The sequence below is a fragment of the Lepisosteus oculatus genome, chromosome 6 (assembly GCF_040954835.1).
Source record: "Lepisosteus oculatus isolate fLepOcu1 chromosome 6, fLepOcu1.hap2, whole genome shotgun sequence".
Classification (NCBI taxonomy): domain Eukaryota; kingdom Metazoa; phylum Chordata; class Actinopteri; order Semionotiformes; family Lepisosteidae; genus Lepisosteus; species Lepisosteus oculatus.
In genome coordinates this window covers 10,424,872-10,441,585 of record NC_090701.1, presented here as the reverse complement: position 1 = coordinate 10,441,585, position 16,714 = coordinate 10,424,872, and the positions used below count along the sequence as shown (strand labels likewise).

Below are 16,714 nucleotides of genomic sequence, written 5' to 3'. Positions count from 1 at the left end.
GTGTCGAGTTTTGGTCTTACTGGCAAAGACTCCAGAGACGTCCCTGCCTCTTTATTTATTAAATGCAATCTACTCCCTAAACCTTATCACCAACTCTCCCTGTGAAACCTTGTTTAAAGCGCACTCATCAACACCGAGTTTTTTTGACAAGGCCCCCTCACCTGAGCCGAAGATAGCCCTTGGATCGTCACCCCAAGTGGGAACTCCCAGACTCACAGCCTCACTCTACCGGTGCTTTCCAACCACCCTAATGCCCTGTTTCCGTGAAGGGAAACCCTGTGTACCCTCATGATTTCAAAGGGCTGGTGGTGGCTAGTGAGGGCAACAGTTTGGGTGGGATGTGTTGTGAAAACTTGGCTGGATCATCTCCTTCAGCCCGTCTTCCTTTCTCTCTCGGCAGGGCTACGACACACAAGGTATGTGGGCAGCTTCTGTCATCGAGCTCAGCCATATGGGATCTAAGCAGGGTAACTCCTTCTCTTTCACCTAAGTGCAGAATATCCCCTTACTTTCTGGCATTTCTGTCCTCGGCAGGGGGAGGGGATCACTTGACTGCATTGCTGGGGAGATGTGGTTCCAGTGAACCTGCATACTGTGATTGGGTACATCTGTGAGAATTGCTCTAAACTGAGTTTCTGTGTAAATTTAAAAAAGATAATGGGCACTACTACAAGTGTGTGAGCACCTCCGATAATCAAATTTCAGACCTTTACTTCTCGACCACAGAAAACTAAAGACATTTGTTCACAATGCTGCTTTTGCTTTTTCACTGAGTTTATAGATTTTAGTGATACTGCACCTACAAATAAATAAAAAGTGATTTCATCTTTCAAATCGCTTACAGACCAATCAATCAATCTATGAAAGCTACAGGTGAAATTCACAAGTTATGATAATGACTTACAGACGCTTTGTAATCTATTGTAGGAACAGATTTTATCGCAGTTTGCTTATTTTCTGGGGAAGCCTGTTCTTGTTCATATTTTCCCCAGTCTGTCAGATAACGGTGGAAACGTCTGTATCCTTTGAATACCAGCCTAAAATCTAAAACAATGATTTGCAATGGGCAAAAATTCATCTAAACCCTTTGAAAAAAATACAGAGATTTAAGAAAATACAGAACAGGTCTAATTATTCAATAAGACATCCAGGATGTAACAGTAATGTATATATCCATACGGGTACATTATTTTAACATGTCACATCATCCCCATATTGTGAACAATAGACATAGCCATTGTGCATAGAGTATTATATTTGTATGCTAACCTGCTCTATCCAGTTACCAATGTAAAACATTCTCCTACTTCTCGTTTGGTGTGTACCGTATATAGAGAGATGTTTCTCAACACCCATTGACGCAGCAAGCTTTCTTCATATATGTTTGGGTTTTTTTATGTATATCTGTTAAATATTTTTTTCTTTCCTGTCAAGTAATTTTTTTTCTGAAAGTTATATACCAATAGTTCACCCCAGTATCTTGTGAGCTGTTGTGGTATTCCAGTAGACTGGAATCTCTTCATGATCAGGTTACTTAATGCAGTTTCTAATTATAAACACTGGCATTTTAAAATGTTATTTTTTTAAGGACTCTGAATGGAAACAAACAGGAGCTCAGCTTTTCCAAATGCATTCTCATAGCTTACACAAATGCCAGGCACCCAATCCGCAGACACTGTGCCCTATTTATACACCGACTGATCCTTTTATTGGCAGAGAGACCATTTGATTCATGGACTTTTTCCTGTTATCTTTTTTCTCACTTAAATTGTGTCCTATTTTGTGTGTCTATGTCTTTGCTTTGCATTGTTCTCCACTATTGCTTCCACTCAGCTTTTCAACAGGTTCTTGTTAAACATTCCCACCAAAACTTCCTTTTGTCTTCTCACAGTTAATTGTAAAGAAATGAGCTGGAGAAATCTGTCAATGTGTTCTGCTCTGCTTCCCATCAATCATTTTGGAGATCAATGGGAAGAAATAATGTAAGTAGCCAAATGCTACAAACATCAACCTACCTGCAGCCTTTTCCTTGACAAATGTCTGTAATTATACAGAATAATATACATACCTCACAACAGTTGTTCTGCAATGTTAATATTCTAATCCCAAGTGCACCCTTATATTATTTAATTCATTAGTTTAACAATGGGTTTGATGACACTTTTAAAATAATTTTTCAGTTCTTAGAGGGGTTTATTGGGATCAAAAATAAGCTTTTGCCAAAGAGTAAAGCAAAATAAGCAAATTTAATAACATTTGTACTTGAAGACATACCTGAAACATGATATTTGTTGTTCTAAGTTCACTAAATAAAAAAATACATGAATCTTTGGAGAATGGAGTTATGTGTTTTAAACATATACTGGCGTCTGTGTCAACAGTACCAAGACAGTAAAATTGCGGATCTGCTGGTAGTCAAATCATTTCAAACCACTAGAGAGCAGCACTGGAACTGGGTTACAAATACTTATGACATTGATACACATGGATTGATGGACAATTTGCACTTATTACTGAAGTGTACCAATAGTCAACTGCCACGTGCACAGAGACAGAAATACATCTTTTGTCTGACGTTTTGTGTGATGTGTCATTTATAGTTATTAATAAGAAGGCCCTGCTGAGCCCAGAAAAGAGACCCCTCAGCCAGCTGTTCCTGAAGATCACTGAACCAACAACGTCAGGGCAGCACAACATCAACAAGAAAACACAAATCAAAATCAACCAAATCACAGCACAAACCAAACAAAACTACCTTACCCATTGGGGGATACAAACACAGCACAAACCTGAATACTACAGGACCCTAAGATGACAATACAATACTCTAGCTGAGTATTGGACAAAGGTAAGAGACAGACCCTGATGACGTATAGGCTCAGTGACTATACTGTGGCCGTAGAAATTGGGCGACACAGACAGACCTGGCTGCACAGAGAGGACGAGCTGTGCGCTCTTTTCCAGAAGGGAGAGGAAGAGACAGAGGTTCTCTTTCTGCTTCACTGTATGAAATACGCTGGGATTAGACAAACATTCTTCACTAAAATAACAAATCTAATCCCAGAATTCTCACACCTGCCAGAATCAGAACAGCTCCCAATCCTACTGGGGGAGGACAGGGGTCAACAGACCTGGCAGGCCAGAACGAGATCTCCTGTCACAGCCTGAGGAACAGGCAGTGAGCCTGTCTCACTATAATGTGTAAATATATGTGATATAAGTGATTTAATGTTTGCATTGTAAATGTCTGGAAAGGTTGTGTATCTACTTTGGCAACACTGTAAATTCATCGGTTGTGCCAATAAAGCTCTTTGAATTTGAATTTGACAACAAAGCCGAGGCAATGTGATCCAGTAGGCGGCAGTGTTCCCTTTAGAAGACACTTCATCTGTCCTCTCTTTGATTCTTGTTGGTTCTGTGGCTGAAAGTTCAAGGGTTATCAGGAAAACAATTGTGAAACGTGTTTTGGAGACAATCATTGAATATATGTGAAATTATTTGATCGGTGCTTGAGGAGATTTAATTTTGGTAAGTAACTCTCGTTTATCTTCGAAAGTACAATGATAAGAAAAACAACGAGTTAACCCACATTTCATTATGGGAGCCATCTTAAAGCGCACACTGCGTTTTTTTAAGTGTACTGTTTTCATTTCGCAAGAGAAAAGAATCGAGGGATTTTAAACAAATTGTAGCCACTAGCGTTTGAAAGAAACAACGTGTTTTGCTGCTGGGCATTTCCTTGAGACGGTAGGATAGAAAACGTTTTAAATAAATTGACCTGAAGTCTTATAAAGCTGTAACTTACGTTCGAGTTGATAATGTTAAATCACTTCGTTAGAAAGCGAAGGAGGTCTGCCGCAAACGTGAAGAGGCCATGTACAGTAATTACTGTGTTGGTTTGATTTTTAGTAGCTGGTTGATCTGACGGTGTCAGCCTAATTTAAGTAACAACAGATGTTTGTTTTAAAAAACGTGGTTGTGTAGCTTGTTATATTCCAATTACTCGTTGCTTAAAGACTTGCCTCCCTGTTTAGGTTTTATGTGTACTTCCAGGTAGTTTTGTGGTTCACGTTTCACAAGGATTAATTGGTCAGTGCCCTTGAGTATGTTGAATACTTGAATTATGTCCGGTCATAACCTTCTCTTTGTAAGGCTAGAAAGACGCTTCATACTCCTGTTCTTTACCTGAATCCTGTTTTTTTTAAATCAGTTTAACAGTTTTGTTAAACCATTTAGGCCAGTGTTTCCTAGCTTTGGTTTGCTTGCTCTAGGTCTGAATATTTTCTGTGTTTCAAGAAATTTTTTTTTAACATTGCCTCCCACTCCTAACGATTCCGTATCTATCCCATAGTGTTCCGCTGCTCTGAAACTCTCTCATTCCTTCGGAGTAACACTGCGCACCTTTCTGGTTTCTGACTGTACAGCTCTGAAATATACTTGCTCCATATTATTATCATCATTCCCTGCTTATCATATTGCTGCTTGGAATTTTTTTCGAAAGAGAGATCTCAACCTTTACAGGGTCATGTAGTTGCGTATGACTAGATAGAACACATCATCTGCAGCTTCGTTGGTTCATTTTTGTCGCATGAATTATGCAGATTGAATATTTCCTATGAAGACTTCCTGCACTTAATGACGAAGAGTAGCTGTAGGAAAGTAGATGTTCGTGTGGGAGTTTTTGTGCACTGAATCCTTCCTTGCAAATCTAGTTTGCACACAATGTAGTTCTCCCACCTCATTTTTCATATAACATTTGATGAAAACTTTTGTTAACATTAATATCTGCTATAATAATAATTGCTTACACTTATATAGCGCTTTTCTGGACACTCCACTCAAAGTGCTTTACAGGTAATGGGGACTACCCTCCACCACCACCAATGTGCAGCCCCACCTGGATGATGCGACGGCAGCCATAGTGCGCCAGAACGCTCCCCACACACCAGCTATCAGTGGGGAGGAGAGTAGAGTAATGTAGCCAATTCATAGAGGGGGATTATTAGGAGGCCATGATTGGTAAGGGCCAATGGGAAATTTGTATGGCAGTATGCCGGGGTTACACCCCTACTCTTTTCGAGAAACACCCTGGGATTTTTTAATGACCACAGAGAGTCAGGGCCTCGGTTTTACGTCTCGTCCGAAGGATGGCGCCTGTTTACAGTATAGTGTCCCCGTCACTATACTGGGGCATTAGGACCCACACAGACCGCAGGGTGAGCGCCCCCTGCTGGCCCCAGCAGCAACCTTAGTTTTTCCCAGGAGGTCTCCCATCCAGGTACTGGCCAGGCTCACACCTGCTGAGCTTCAGTGGGCTGCCAGTTGTGAGTTGCAGGGTGATATGGCTGCTATAGTAAGTTCTTCAATAGTTGACATCATTACCGAAGATAAATGTGGCTCATTACCGGTGATAAAATGTGACTTTGGAGTAAGGACAGTTGTTTACAACTTAACATCTGCAAAAGTTCAGAACGAAAAGACCCCCCTAGTGTTTCCTTTAACATCCAGGATACTGATGCAGAGATTGTGGAGTCCTTGAAGTTCCTTGGTGTACATCTGCATAAGAACACAGATTTCTTGTAATGTTTGTGGTAACATGCTGGCTGTGCTAGATCAGAGTGGGGTGGGTAGTGTGGTGTTTTATGCATTTCTGTGTTGAGGGGGTAACATGAAGAAAGACTGTCTGACTGGACAGGCCTATTAAGTGGACAAGCCCCACTGTTGGAACACACCTGGACTCAGTGGAGGATAAAGTATGGAAGCAGATCCTGAGGACGGACGCACTCAGAGTGGGCATATGTGTGGCACCCTGTCCACACAGTGATTCCAGATCCAAAAAGCCTCTTCAGTGGTCACTTTTTGTCTCTGATTGGTGCACCACAGAGAGGTTAAGGAGATCCTTTTTACCCGCAGGCATCCATGCAGTGAATAACTCGCAAGGCATTCTGAATTTGCTTTCCTCTTGAGCTTCTTGTTTTAAGAATAATCCACCGCGTAGTCTGATCAGTCATGTCAGTGTCCTCCGTCATGCGTCCGTCTTGGGAGTGATTGTCACGTCTGGGTAGTGTTTCCATGGTCTTTCATGTCCACGATGCTGTGCTGGCAACTTAATCTCCCCCTTGTCGATTGATCAGGTGGGTGGGAAGCTGCAGGAGCGACAAGCAGAATAAACGGGAGCTCTTGCCCTGCAGGCATGTCCTCGTACACGTGTATCAGCTGCCGGGTGGTGTTTGCCGACGGGGAGGTCCAGCGCGCCCACTACAAGACCGACTGGCACCGGTACAACCTGAAGAGGAAGGTGGCCGACATGCCGCCCGTCACGGCGGAGAACTTCCAGGAGAGGGTGCTGGCGCAGCGCGCCGCGGCGGCCGACGAGGAGCGGGCGCAGGGGGAGGGGGCCCAGTGCTCCACCTGCGGCAAGAAGTTCTCCTCCGCCAACGCCCACCAGAACCACCTGCAGTCCCACAGGCACCAGGAGGCCGAGAGGAAGGCGGCGCTGGCCGCCCAGCGGGAGGTGGAGAGGATGAACGAGAAGAACCTGGAGAAGGGCCTGCGGGGGGCCGACCTGGACCACAACGCCAGGAACCAGGCCATCCAGCAGGTCCTCCGCGCCCAGCACAGGGGGCCGGCGAAAGGCCAGGCCGGCCGGCTGGCGGCCCAGGACCGGCAGGAGTCCAGGCCGCGGCCGGACAAGGCCCCAAGGCAGCAGTGGTTCGAAGAGCAGGCCCGGAAGTTGAAGGAGGAGGAGGAGGAGGCCGCTGGAGAGGAAGGTAATTTGTCAAGCTAGCCGATGACTCGAGAGTGTGATGTCTAATGTGAGTCGGAGTAAGTTGTTCAGGTTCCTCCCTGTCATGAATGGATCTTGGCCTCTCCTGGCCATTTCCAACATTTCAGTCCGTATGGTCTCTTATTTGCAGTCACTCATTAGCCAGCCCCTGCTATCCAGAGCAACTAAAATATAAATACAGTTTGGTAGGGTCAGCGCCAGCCTTCGGACATAAGCGTTACAAATAGATTAGTCGATTTGGGAAGCTGCCAGAGGGCAGACCCACAGGGAAGCCATGTCGTTAACAGCGTGTGAGAAACAGTGTCATGAAAATAGAGTGACAGCCAGCGAAGAAGAGTCCAGGATGTTCAATATGGAAAGGAAGATGAGTCAGTCCCCTGCAGCGAGGTTGCAAAGCGCTGTGCCTCTGCTCAGGTTCACAGCCCGTCTTGTTAACTCCGGTGTTTGAAATGCAGTGGAGTGGGAGGACCTGGACGACGACGACGACGACGACAATGACGACATGGATGAGGAGGAGGAGGCGGAGGAGGAGTGCGAAGAGGAGTCTCAGGGGGCTGGGGCTGCGACGTCCAAAGAGCCGCCCGTGGGAGTCATTCCTCTTACAGACTGTCTCTTCTGCGCCCATCACTCCCGCTCTCTCCTGAAAAACCTGGCTCACATGACCACAGCCCACAGCTTCTTCCTCCCCGATGTAGAGTACCTGGTGGACCTGAAGGGTCTGATTAGGTATCTGGGTGAGTACTGGGCGTCTTTACTTGGATAGCTCCCGATTTTGTGCATCTGAAAAGACAAAGGTGCCCCAGCTGTAAGCTTCCTGATGATTTTTTTGTATTTTAAATTTGAATCAGGTGTTTGGGTTTGGCAGGTTTTGACTGTAGAATCTTTTTCAGGTTCAGACAATATATATTCAGTATCGTATGTCTGTAGGCTGGCCATTCATTTTGATCCACCTTATCTTTTTGGTTAAAGTTAGAATATTTAACAAAATACATGGCATATTAAGGAGTATTTAGAAGTAGCCCTTTTTTCTCTCTGTTATTTAAAAAAACTGCTGTTTTAAACACAGACCCAGACATGTGAGATTTAGCCAGGGTCCATGTTACTATCCTACTGTGACTAGGATTCTCAAAGCAGTGTCAAAATGTGCTGTAAAATATGAAACAATGGGTGGGAATAACAGAGGAGTTCTTTTGTCCTCCTTTATTTTTCCCTTGTGCGTGCCGAGATGTAACAAAATAACATTTGAATCTCTACTAAGACAACACAATAATGAAGGAAACATGTGTTTGCCCTTTCCACTTTTACAATATTTTAATTAATATTGTCTTCTTGAAGAGTTTTTTCCCAAAAAATTGGTCCCTCTTCCCTTGTGACTGCCCACATTAGCACGGTCTCCATGCTATGTGCCCAGAAACAGCCTGCTTTTTAATTACCGAATGTTTTTTCTGCCTCTTCAGTGCCACGATGTCTGAATAATTGCACATCCGTTCCGTTCAGTTATGTTAACTTGACAGTGTTTTTTTTGTCAAATGAGCGTAGCGATCCTGTTTCTTCCCAACTCGGCTTGTGTTTCGTTTTGCAGGGGAAAAAGTCGGAGTAGGAAATGTCTGCCTTTGGTGTAATGAGAAGGGCAGGTCCTTCTACTCGACAGAAGCAGTCCAGGCTCACATGATGGACAAGAGCCACTGCAAACTCTTCACCGATGGGGACGCAGCTCTGGAGTTTGCCGATTTCTACGATTTCAGGTACCGTGTGCTGAGCTCTTCTAGGCTTTCTGAAACCTATTGGAGCGATCCATACTCATCCTTTTAACACTAGAACTCCAAATGGGCTGATTTGTTATTTTGTCCTGGTATGTTGAGAACCCACCTGGTTCCCAAGCAGGTAAAACTGTTTTAGTTAAGGAGGCCAAGTGGACCAATATTAAATGATATCTCATGGAAACATGGCATATTCCTGGCAACCTGTAGACTATCCCAGTAAAACAGAACCTTGGAGATGGAACAACAGCTTATAAGTGTTGTAAATTGAAGTCTGTAAATGCCTTTGCATCATGCAGTCCCAGCTGGGAAAATGCTAAACATAAATGGATCAACGGCGACTCTTGTTTAGAACTGTAGTCAGCTTTTCCGGAGACCAGTAAGTTAGGTGAAATGTGCCAGTTGATTAATCAGGTGCATGGGTGACTGAATGCCCAGGTTCATCTGGTTCCACGAAGACCCTGTAGTGGTGGGCAATTTTGTCATCTGTCTAAAAAAAAAAAGAGCTCCGTTTCTGTCGTATCAGGCTACAGCTCTAATTATGAGCACAAACGAGGTCGTGTTGTTAGTTGTTAGTGCTGGATGGTGTGCAGAACTCTCTCTGGCCTTGGTTTTTGTTATCTGGTGGAGTTTCAGATCTGCTGAACTGATTGAAGGGCCTCTCACTTCACAATGTTCATGGCTTCACATGCCGATGATGGAACATTCGGCCAGTGTCTGGAAAATGCATTGTGCTGGCAGCCATATCCCATTTTCTGGAAACACTGTTAGCATAACGATGTAATTATTTCCCGATAATGAAGTATTGCAAGAATATAAATAGTAGTGATTGCAGCATAATCAAAGCAGCTCAGTAAAGATGAATTAGAGGGAGATTCCACTTATAGAAGCAGCCTGTTTCATTTCACTCTTTCTGGAAAAATCGTATTTCTGTTGCCTTATATCTAAAAGCGGCTTTTGTTGGTTTTTATACTCGTATGTAGACTGCTCCTGTTAAGCGCAATATAATCTTCTCCTCTCTGTTGTACATTAGCTTCTAATTTCTGTTCACAATTAATTTTTTGCTTAATAGAACCAATTTAAATCTTTTTCAAAGCACCCATTTTGATTGAAAGTGAACTGGAATGCAAAGGTTAGGCAGTTCAGTGATCCGTTGGTAATAAAACTAAAAACGTTTTTTATGGTTTACACAAAGCTTTAAATATAAAATCTCAGCTGGTTAATGTAAGCCTGGTGCGGTAAACTAGTTGTTTAAATCTTAAATGGATGGTGCCATCACTGGTCTGCTGTCTTTTAGTTGGTGTTTGGAACTGCTACACGTTTGCATTTCTTAGCCAAGCTGAAAGACATTAAATTCCAGGGTCTCTTTTAACCTTTTAACTTTTCACCTGGGTGGGCTGGAAGTTGACAGATTAGTACAGCAGCTTTTGTGAAACTACTTTTGATTTGGGGTTGAACAGGAGCAGCTACCCTGACCACAAGAAAGGAGACGATGTTGAAATGGAGGCTGATGAGATTCCTGGTCATAAAAATATGGAATACGATGATGAAACGATGGAACTGACTCTTCCATCAGGTAAGCTTACTGGGAACATCTTCTGTTATGTGTCCATCAAGTGTGACACCATTAATATATACAGTCTAAGTGCTAGAATACCAATGAGAACCTACTCACTTCATTTCTGCAGATGACTGAAGTTGTTTTTTTTACTACTCTTTCTTCTTCTAGATATGAAAACGGTGCAGAGTATGAACTTTGTAGCCTAGCTAATAGTTTGTAAGTTTTGTATTCATTGTATAACTAATCAATTCCCATGTTTTCAAAAGCTGTACTGTGTTAAATTTCGTATATACAGTATAAGTTGTTTTCCAAAAAAGACTAGCGTCTAATGAAACCATATCATTGTTTTGATTACAATTGCAGTGACATATGAGGAAATGGTGTACATGTTTTACAGTTAATTTGTATGTTGCTTTGTCACTATCATAACTGCATAATGTTTTATATTTAATATTTTGACGGTGCTGGGAAAGCTATGGTACAGAATCTTGTGTATTGCTACAAAACATAGAGATGATCCAGAAAGAAACAGGTTAATGTTTGTACTGGATAAGCTGTGTAGAACTGGATTATTGTGTGGCAGTCCAGTTTAGCTTTGTTACTGTACCGTGATGCATTACAAATGCAATATATGCTATTAGTTTCAATATGATTTTGTTACATTTTTAATGTCTCACGATAAGTGTAGTATGTTTTGGTTTCAGTCTACTTTCACATAATTTACATTGTCCTTATGTAGACTTTGGTAGCGCCAAATGTGACACTTAGAGATTGCTTTTGGGATGTAGGGTGTTTCCGATGATGCAAAAGAGACATCTTATTAAACAACTGTAAGTGTGTTACAGTGCAGATTGGTAACTTCCAATTATTTTATGACAATCTTAATAAATGTTTTTGCTTTTTCAGAGTTAAGCTGGTATCAAGGGAGGGGATAAGGGATCTCTGTACTATGAGAACATTTTGTTTACCACACAATAAAATTAAAAGTAATTACCCTAATGCACCCTTATACCCTAATTGCGCCTTATAATCATTAACAGGAATTAAGTGGCTTTCTGCTAGTCAGTGGGTGAATGAATCAAAGACAGGACTTGAAAGCTAGATGGGCTCGATAAGTAACTTGGAACCCAGATCAGTTTTATGCTGTGTGCGCTGCTCAACAAGGAGGTTAAATTAAGTCTGATTCTCAGCCAACAGTACTGAGAATGTGGAGGGTTTCTGAAGGTTACGCTGAAGTCTAATTAATGAAGCTTTAAAGAAGCAATTAAGGATGACTTTTCAGCTCATAGAATACAAACAATAAGCAATAAAAAATGACATAAGGAGTCTGTTAGTATACCTTCATTGTTTGGATTCAGGCGCATTATTCATGTAGAAAGGTATAAAACTCATTAAATCCGTGGGAAGCTGGCTGATTCTTCTGCTACCTTGGTTTTCCAAGCTAAAAACGTGAAGGTTACATTACAGGGATAGTCAACACTTGTTATCCAGTCATGCCTGTGGAGAATAGTGGTTAATGTATAGTAGTCTTGGTGCACTTGAATTTCTTTTTGCTTTGTCCCAAATAGAAGAGCAGAGTATCCTTTTTGACAGGATGATCCTTCCAGTCTTTGTGTGCTGAACTGGTGTCTCACAGGGTTGTGTTTGTAACAGGGGCCAGAATTGGACACAGATCTCTCATGAGGTATTACAAGCAAAGGTTTGGAGCTCCGAGGACTGTGGCCATTGCCAGTAACAGCAGGGCGCTGGGCAGGGTGTTGCGACAGTACAGAGCCCTCGGATGGGGAAGCGACTCAGGTGAGGATCACAGGAGCTGCTGCAATGGCGTCGTGGCACTTTTCCTTCTCCGAAGACGTCCTTCATTGTGGTCCTTTTGTCAGCAGAAGTTATAAATGTGGAAAATGTTGCAGTCTGTTTTTAGAAATGCATCATTTGTGGCCATATGGTTGAAGGAAAGGTTAATTTGCGGGATGGAGAAATATTCTTAATCTAAACGGTGTTCCCTTATTTTAAAGATGAAGGAATTATTCTGATCTCTCATTTATAAAAATGAAGAGCTCTGCCATTTGGTAACAGTTTCACTAACATGAAGTAAGTGGATGTGAAATCTAAGTAGAATCCTACTGGTGTGTTCATAGCACTACACACTAAAAGCACTAGTTGGGCATCCAGCTTTACATTTTTTAGCAAGATGAGAATCCATAAGCCTTTTTAATTTTAACTTCAGTTTAACCCCTAAACCAGTCTTCTACTGTCTATACATAAAAGGTTATTACAGAATGTTTAAGGGGAGGTTGCCTCTGGAGGTCTGTGAAACATAGGAAGAACTCCAAGGTTAAGAAGAAAACTGATCAAAACATTTGTAGTTTGTAGCCTGTTCTAAAATTGACCGCCTCTGCCTGTGTGGAGTGGTAGGGAATATACCCAGCATTTTTTTCTTTAACTTACGGAGTTAAGTTCCCTATTGCTGCTCTTTCCACTGCAGTTTGTTTTTACTCAGGGAAAATATCGAGGGAGCAAAAGGCAAGATGAATGTTAACTGATGTTTTTAAGCTTTAAAAAAGAAAATGGAAATGCTGTGCAATAACTGCCAGCTACATCTTGAATTCAGTCCTGCTATAAATAACATTGACATCTGAAGAACTAAACGTTCCAAAGCCAGACATTTGTCTCTGTTTTTTTTTTCCCCTGCCATTTAGCCAACACCTCTGCAGCACACACGCAGAGAGACATGCAGTATGTTCAGAGAATGAAGTCCAAGTGGATGCTGAAGATGGGAGTGAACAGCAACACTACCAAACAGATGCACTTCCGCGCACAAGTCATGTTCTGATCAAGCACCTTGCTCCGAATCTCTTCCGTGTTCATTAGCGCTGCAAATGTTACTTAGGATGATCTCATCCACACCTCTTTAAAAGACGATTCCCAGAAATACGGACCATAATCCCTGCCATCATGCTGCAGAGGTTGTATAAACCATATAAGTATAAATACTATATACTATATTTTCCAGTATAATCAGAATTGTGTCAGAATGTTTTAGTTATCAGAGCTCTTTTCTAAATTCTTGTAGGAATACATTACAATGAAATCTTTGAAAGCTGCTACAACAGTCAGTGGTTTGTAAATTTGTTGTTGGGAGAGCACTTGGAATGAACAGATTGAGGAAAAAAAATGTAATTTAAATATTTTACATATATTTAAACAGACCATATTTACTGTAGAGAAACCTAATCACCAAATAAAAATATACACATTGCAAGAACTTGTATAGTGATGCAGTTTTTCCAGCAGCTGAATTTGGGGTATAGCAGGGTATTCCCCATGTTTGCAGTGTTTCTATCATATAGTGTTGGGGAAAATTAATTTTTAAAATGTAAACCATTTCATTTTCATGTTGCGTATCTAATGGATTGCTTTTTCATGTTATCAAGATGTTGTGGGGCAAATAATTTTAAAAAAGCAGCAGTATGTACATAATATAGTATGTAGTTACTATGCAATACATTGGTTCTTAAAATCAAATTCTTCCAACTTATTTGAAACGTTATTCCTTAACTGACTAACTTCTTCTTCATAATGTAACTTTTGAGTATTTTTCATTTAAGCAAAATACATTAGCATGAATGTCACAATTCTGGTGAAAAAATATTGTAAGAAAATATAGTGAATAAACTTAGTTTCCCCAACTTCTTATTAATTTAAAAATGATAATCCCTCACTCAAGTAAATTGTAACTGTAATTGCTTACTTTTATGCTTTACTCATGGGAAGACTTTCCCTAGTGAATTTCTGATTTTGGATCAACAATGCATCATTAAGTGAAATGGTAATTATAAAGGCTTTACTTTAATTTCAATCAACAAAATGTGCTTAATTTCTGTTTTTGGATCAACAACATAAGTGCATGGCAATACTATTAGTACTAATTCCTTGAAAATTGTGTTCTGCTTTTTGCAATTCCAGTGCAAATGTGTTGCAGCAGGCAGCACAGGTAATGTGCCAGGTGTTTTTCTGGTGTCCCTTTAGCAGCGAAGATTCCCTGTCTCTATCCTGGGGATAGACTGTCACTAGCCTCTCCACCTGACCTTTTTAAATCCAGCTGTACATAATGGGACAAGGAATCAATAAGTGGAAGCATTTACTGTGTATTTTTCCCTGGCAGAGCACGCCCCTCTCTGGCCAGTCCTGGCCTTGTGCATATTGACTTAAAAACATGCTGCTGGGCTAATTCAAGGCTGTCCGATCCACTCAACTGAGCAGTATGCTTTTTTAGGTCATCTGCCTTAACAATTCTGTGGTCAGATATTTATTCATATTGGCCTTTTTACTAGGCTGTTTGTGCTTAGAAATGGCACTGTGTCAATTAGTGTTGTCTGCGAGTCATGTCAGATGCAGGCTGTATGATTTTTCTAATGCACAAACTATGTGAAGAAACTACTCCTACTCCAAGGTGAAAGGATGCCGTGCTCGCTCTGATCGTATTGCAGTGTTGTATCTTTAAATGCAGAATGTACATCAGCTCATCTTTCCCATTGCTCAAGTGCTTAAGGCATATAAGACTCTGCTTTTGGTATGTTTAAGGTTTTGTCAGGTTAACAAAAGTCCTGAAAAATGTTTTTGTTTCAGCCACGTAGGGAGACCTAGAGGAGGAAGTCTAGAGGGACTGACAAATTTGTTTTCTAAAAAAACTATTACCCTTACAATGAATTGTCCCTCCCCAATCCTCGTGGGTGAGAATCTTTATCTTCACTGCTTTGGGAGACTTTAATAAGCGTAGGCTGTATGTCTGTATGTTACTCGCTGTGCTCTGTTCTTCATATCCATCCCTTATTAAATGCTAGGCTTTGATGTTAACCTTTCACCTTCAAGAAGCATCAAGATGCTGCTACTGAAGCACTGTCCCTTTTCAAGGTGAAGACAAAAAAGCATAAACCGAAACTCAGACACTGACTGACACCCCTCTACTGTTCTACGCCTGCCCAACAATTAATTTAGCTGGGGAAATGGTGTGCTGCAGCTTTAAGGGGGTGATTGAATGACGGATGCATTACTGTGGAGCTGCCACAGAGCAGAAGGATAACAAATGACTCAGTCCATTTGGTTATGGCCTTTTTGTCTTTGGCAGGATTTCCACTTCCTTAACAGATCAATGTATTTCTAAATATCGGTTAGGCACTCTGCCACGGCTAGTCTAAAAACACAGTCTGACTTCACTGGAAGACATAGCTGGGGAAGGGATGCAGACGTCTGGTAGCTAAAAGGGCAATGTGTTAATTGACTTTCTGGCTAAGGAAGCCCATACAAAGTTAGCGTTCCTTTTCCCATAAAAAACCTTAAAAGAAAGAATAAAAAGAAATATCTGGTGGAATACCCCTTGTTGGGCTTTTAAATTGCATTTGGGGTTACTCACCTCAAACCCCTGGCCACTATAAAAAAAAAAAAATCCAATTCCTGCTTGAAGTTAAATCTCTGACAACCTGAATTGACAACATTTTTCGGTGCCAGTGAGACCCATCCTGTATTCCCAGGGGTTTTATTCAAGTTGTGTTCACTGCTTTGTGAATGCTTTTCTTTTGTGTTTATCTTTCTTGCTAAGGACCCATTTCACCAAAGTAACCCCTCCCACATAACACTGAGTCCTAGTCAAACAAACCTATAAAGCGCTGAAGTAAATTAGTCATCGTGACCGGAAGCTTTTCACCTTCAGTTTACTGATCTACAAAGCTGATGCTAATGGTGTTTTTTTACTTTAATCTTTCATTTACAAGAAGCTGTGAGGGGCTAGCGATCTATCCTATTGATTCCTATATTGGCTGCAAATATCTAGCACCACCTGTTGTATAACCACAGTGGACATGTATTTAACCATATCCTCATACCTGGACTGCATTGCTAAAAGAAAAAAGGGCCTTGACAATAACTAGAGCTGTCTGGTAACCTTGTGATAAATGCTTCAGGGGAAACAAGATTCTGTCCTACATTTAGATTTTTTTACTCAAATCTGTTTATGGCTTTTTAATTTGATCCTTATGCACTGTAGGTAGGTACAGAGCAGTCTATATCAACAGAACATTGTGACTGTGCCAGATTCAGGTCATTTCTGTCTATACAGTACACATGTATACTAGTAAGCTTACGTAATGCATCATTTGACATGGCAATAAATGGCCAAAGATTCTTTATTTCAATTTCAGAATCAAAGTCTGCTGTTGTACAGACTACAGGCTGGTATTGATTGCTCTTGCAGGTAATGCGTTGACACAAGTCATAATTTACTTTCCTGCATTAGTGCACATTAACGTTACCCTGCTGTAAGTAGTACACTTCCTTGTGATGTACAGTAAGGCCTCTTTAGCTTCCTCTCTTACTCGAACAGCACTTTGTGGCTTTTTAGAGGGAGAATCTACTAGCCTAAATATAACCAGCAGACCAAGACTGAAGACGAATTTCACCCTGAGCTATATAGAAATAAATTGGGCTTTTAATAAGCCAATCCATGATACTGGTTTAGAACCTTGTCATGTAATCAGGTAAATCAGGTTGTCACTGTTTTACCATGTCATTTTAAAATCAGTTGTATTAGAGATCATCATGTACAGGCCT

The 16,714-nt window shown here is 41.3% G+C and overlaps 2 protein-coding genes across 6 annotated transcripts in view; both read left to right on the top strand.

The window, feature by feature from the left end:
- retreg1 (reticulophagy regulator 1) overlaps positions 1-2,575 on the top strand; it is a 32,246-nt gene extending 29,671 nt beyond the window's left edge. The window contains exon 10 of the transcript XR_011189853.1: positions 401-2,575. The gene's annotated coding sequence lies outside the window, so the exon portion shown is untranslated. The remainder of the gene's footprint in view (positions 1-400) is intronic.
- Positions 2,576-3,182: 607 nt separating this feature from the next.
- Positions 3,183-13,373, top strand: znf622 (zinc finger protein 622). 5 transcript variants are annotated; one of them, XM_069190953.1, is made up of 7 exons: positions 3,183-3,201; positions 6,135-6,770; positions 7,243-7,521; positions 8,370-8,532; positions 10,008-10,123; positions 11,762-11,905; positions 12,808-13,373. In XM_069190953.1, exons 1-7 carry the CDS (start codon positions 3,198-3,200, stop codon positions 12,939-12,941), a joined length of 1,476 nt encoding a protein of 491 aa, XP_069047054.1. In that variant the 5' UTR covers positions 3,183-3,197; the 3' UTR covers positions 12,942-13,373. The 5 variants fall into 5 exon arrangements, with proteins under 5 accessions (XP_069047054.1, XP_015210192.2, XP_015210190.2 ...); XM_015354706.2 differs by lacking the exon at positions 3,183-3,201 and adding an exon at positions 3,335-3,528 and having other exon boundaries at positions 6,192-6,770; XM_015354704.2 differs by lacking the exon at positions 3,183-3,201 and adding an exon at positions 3,336-3,528.
- Positions 13,374-16,714: the final 3,341 nt, after the last annotated feature.

Bases quoted from the DNA above. Each gene is read 5' to 3' on its own strand.
- znf622 (XM_069190953.1), top strand. The intron at 6,771-7,242 runs GTAATTTGTCAA...TTTGAAATGCAG, and splicing joins GGAGGCCGCTGGAGAGGAAG to TGGAGTGGGAGGACCTGGAC. The intron at 10,124-11,761 runs GTAAGCTTACTG...TGTTTGTAACAG, and splicing joins GGAACTGACTCTTCCATCAG to GGGCCAGAATTGGACACAGA.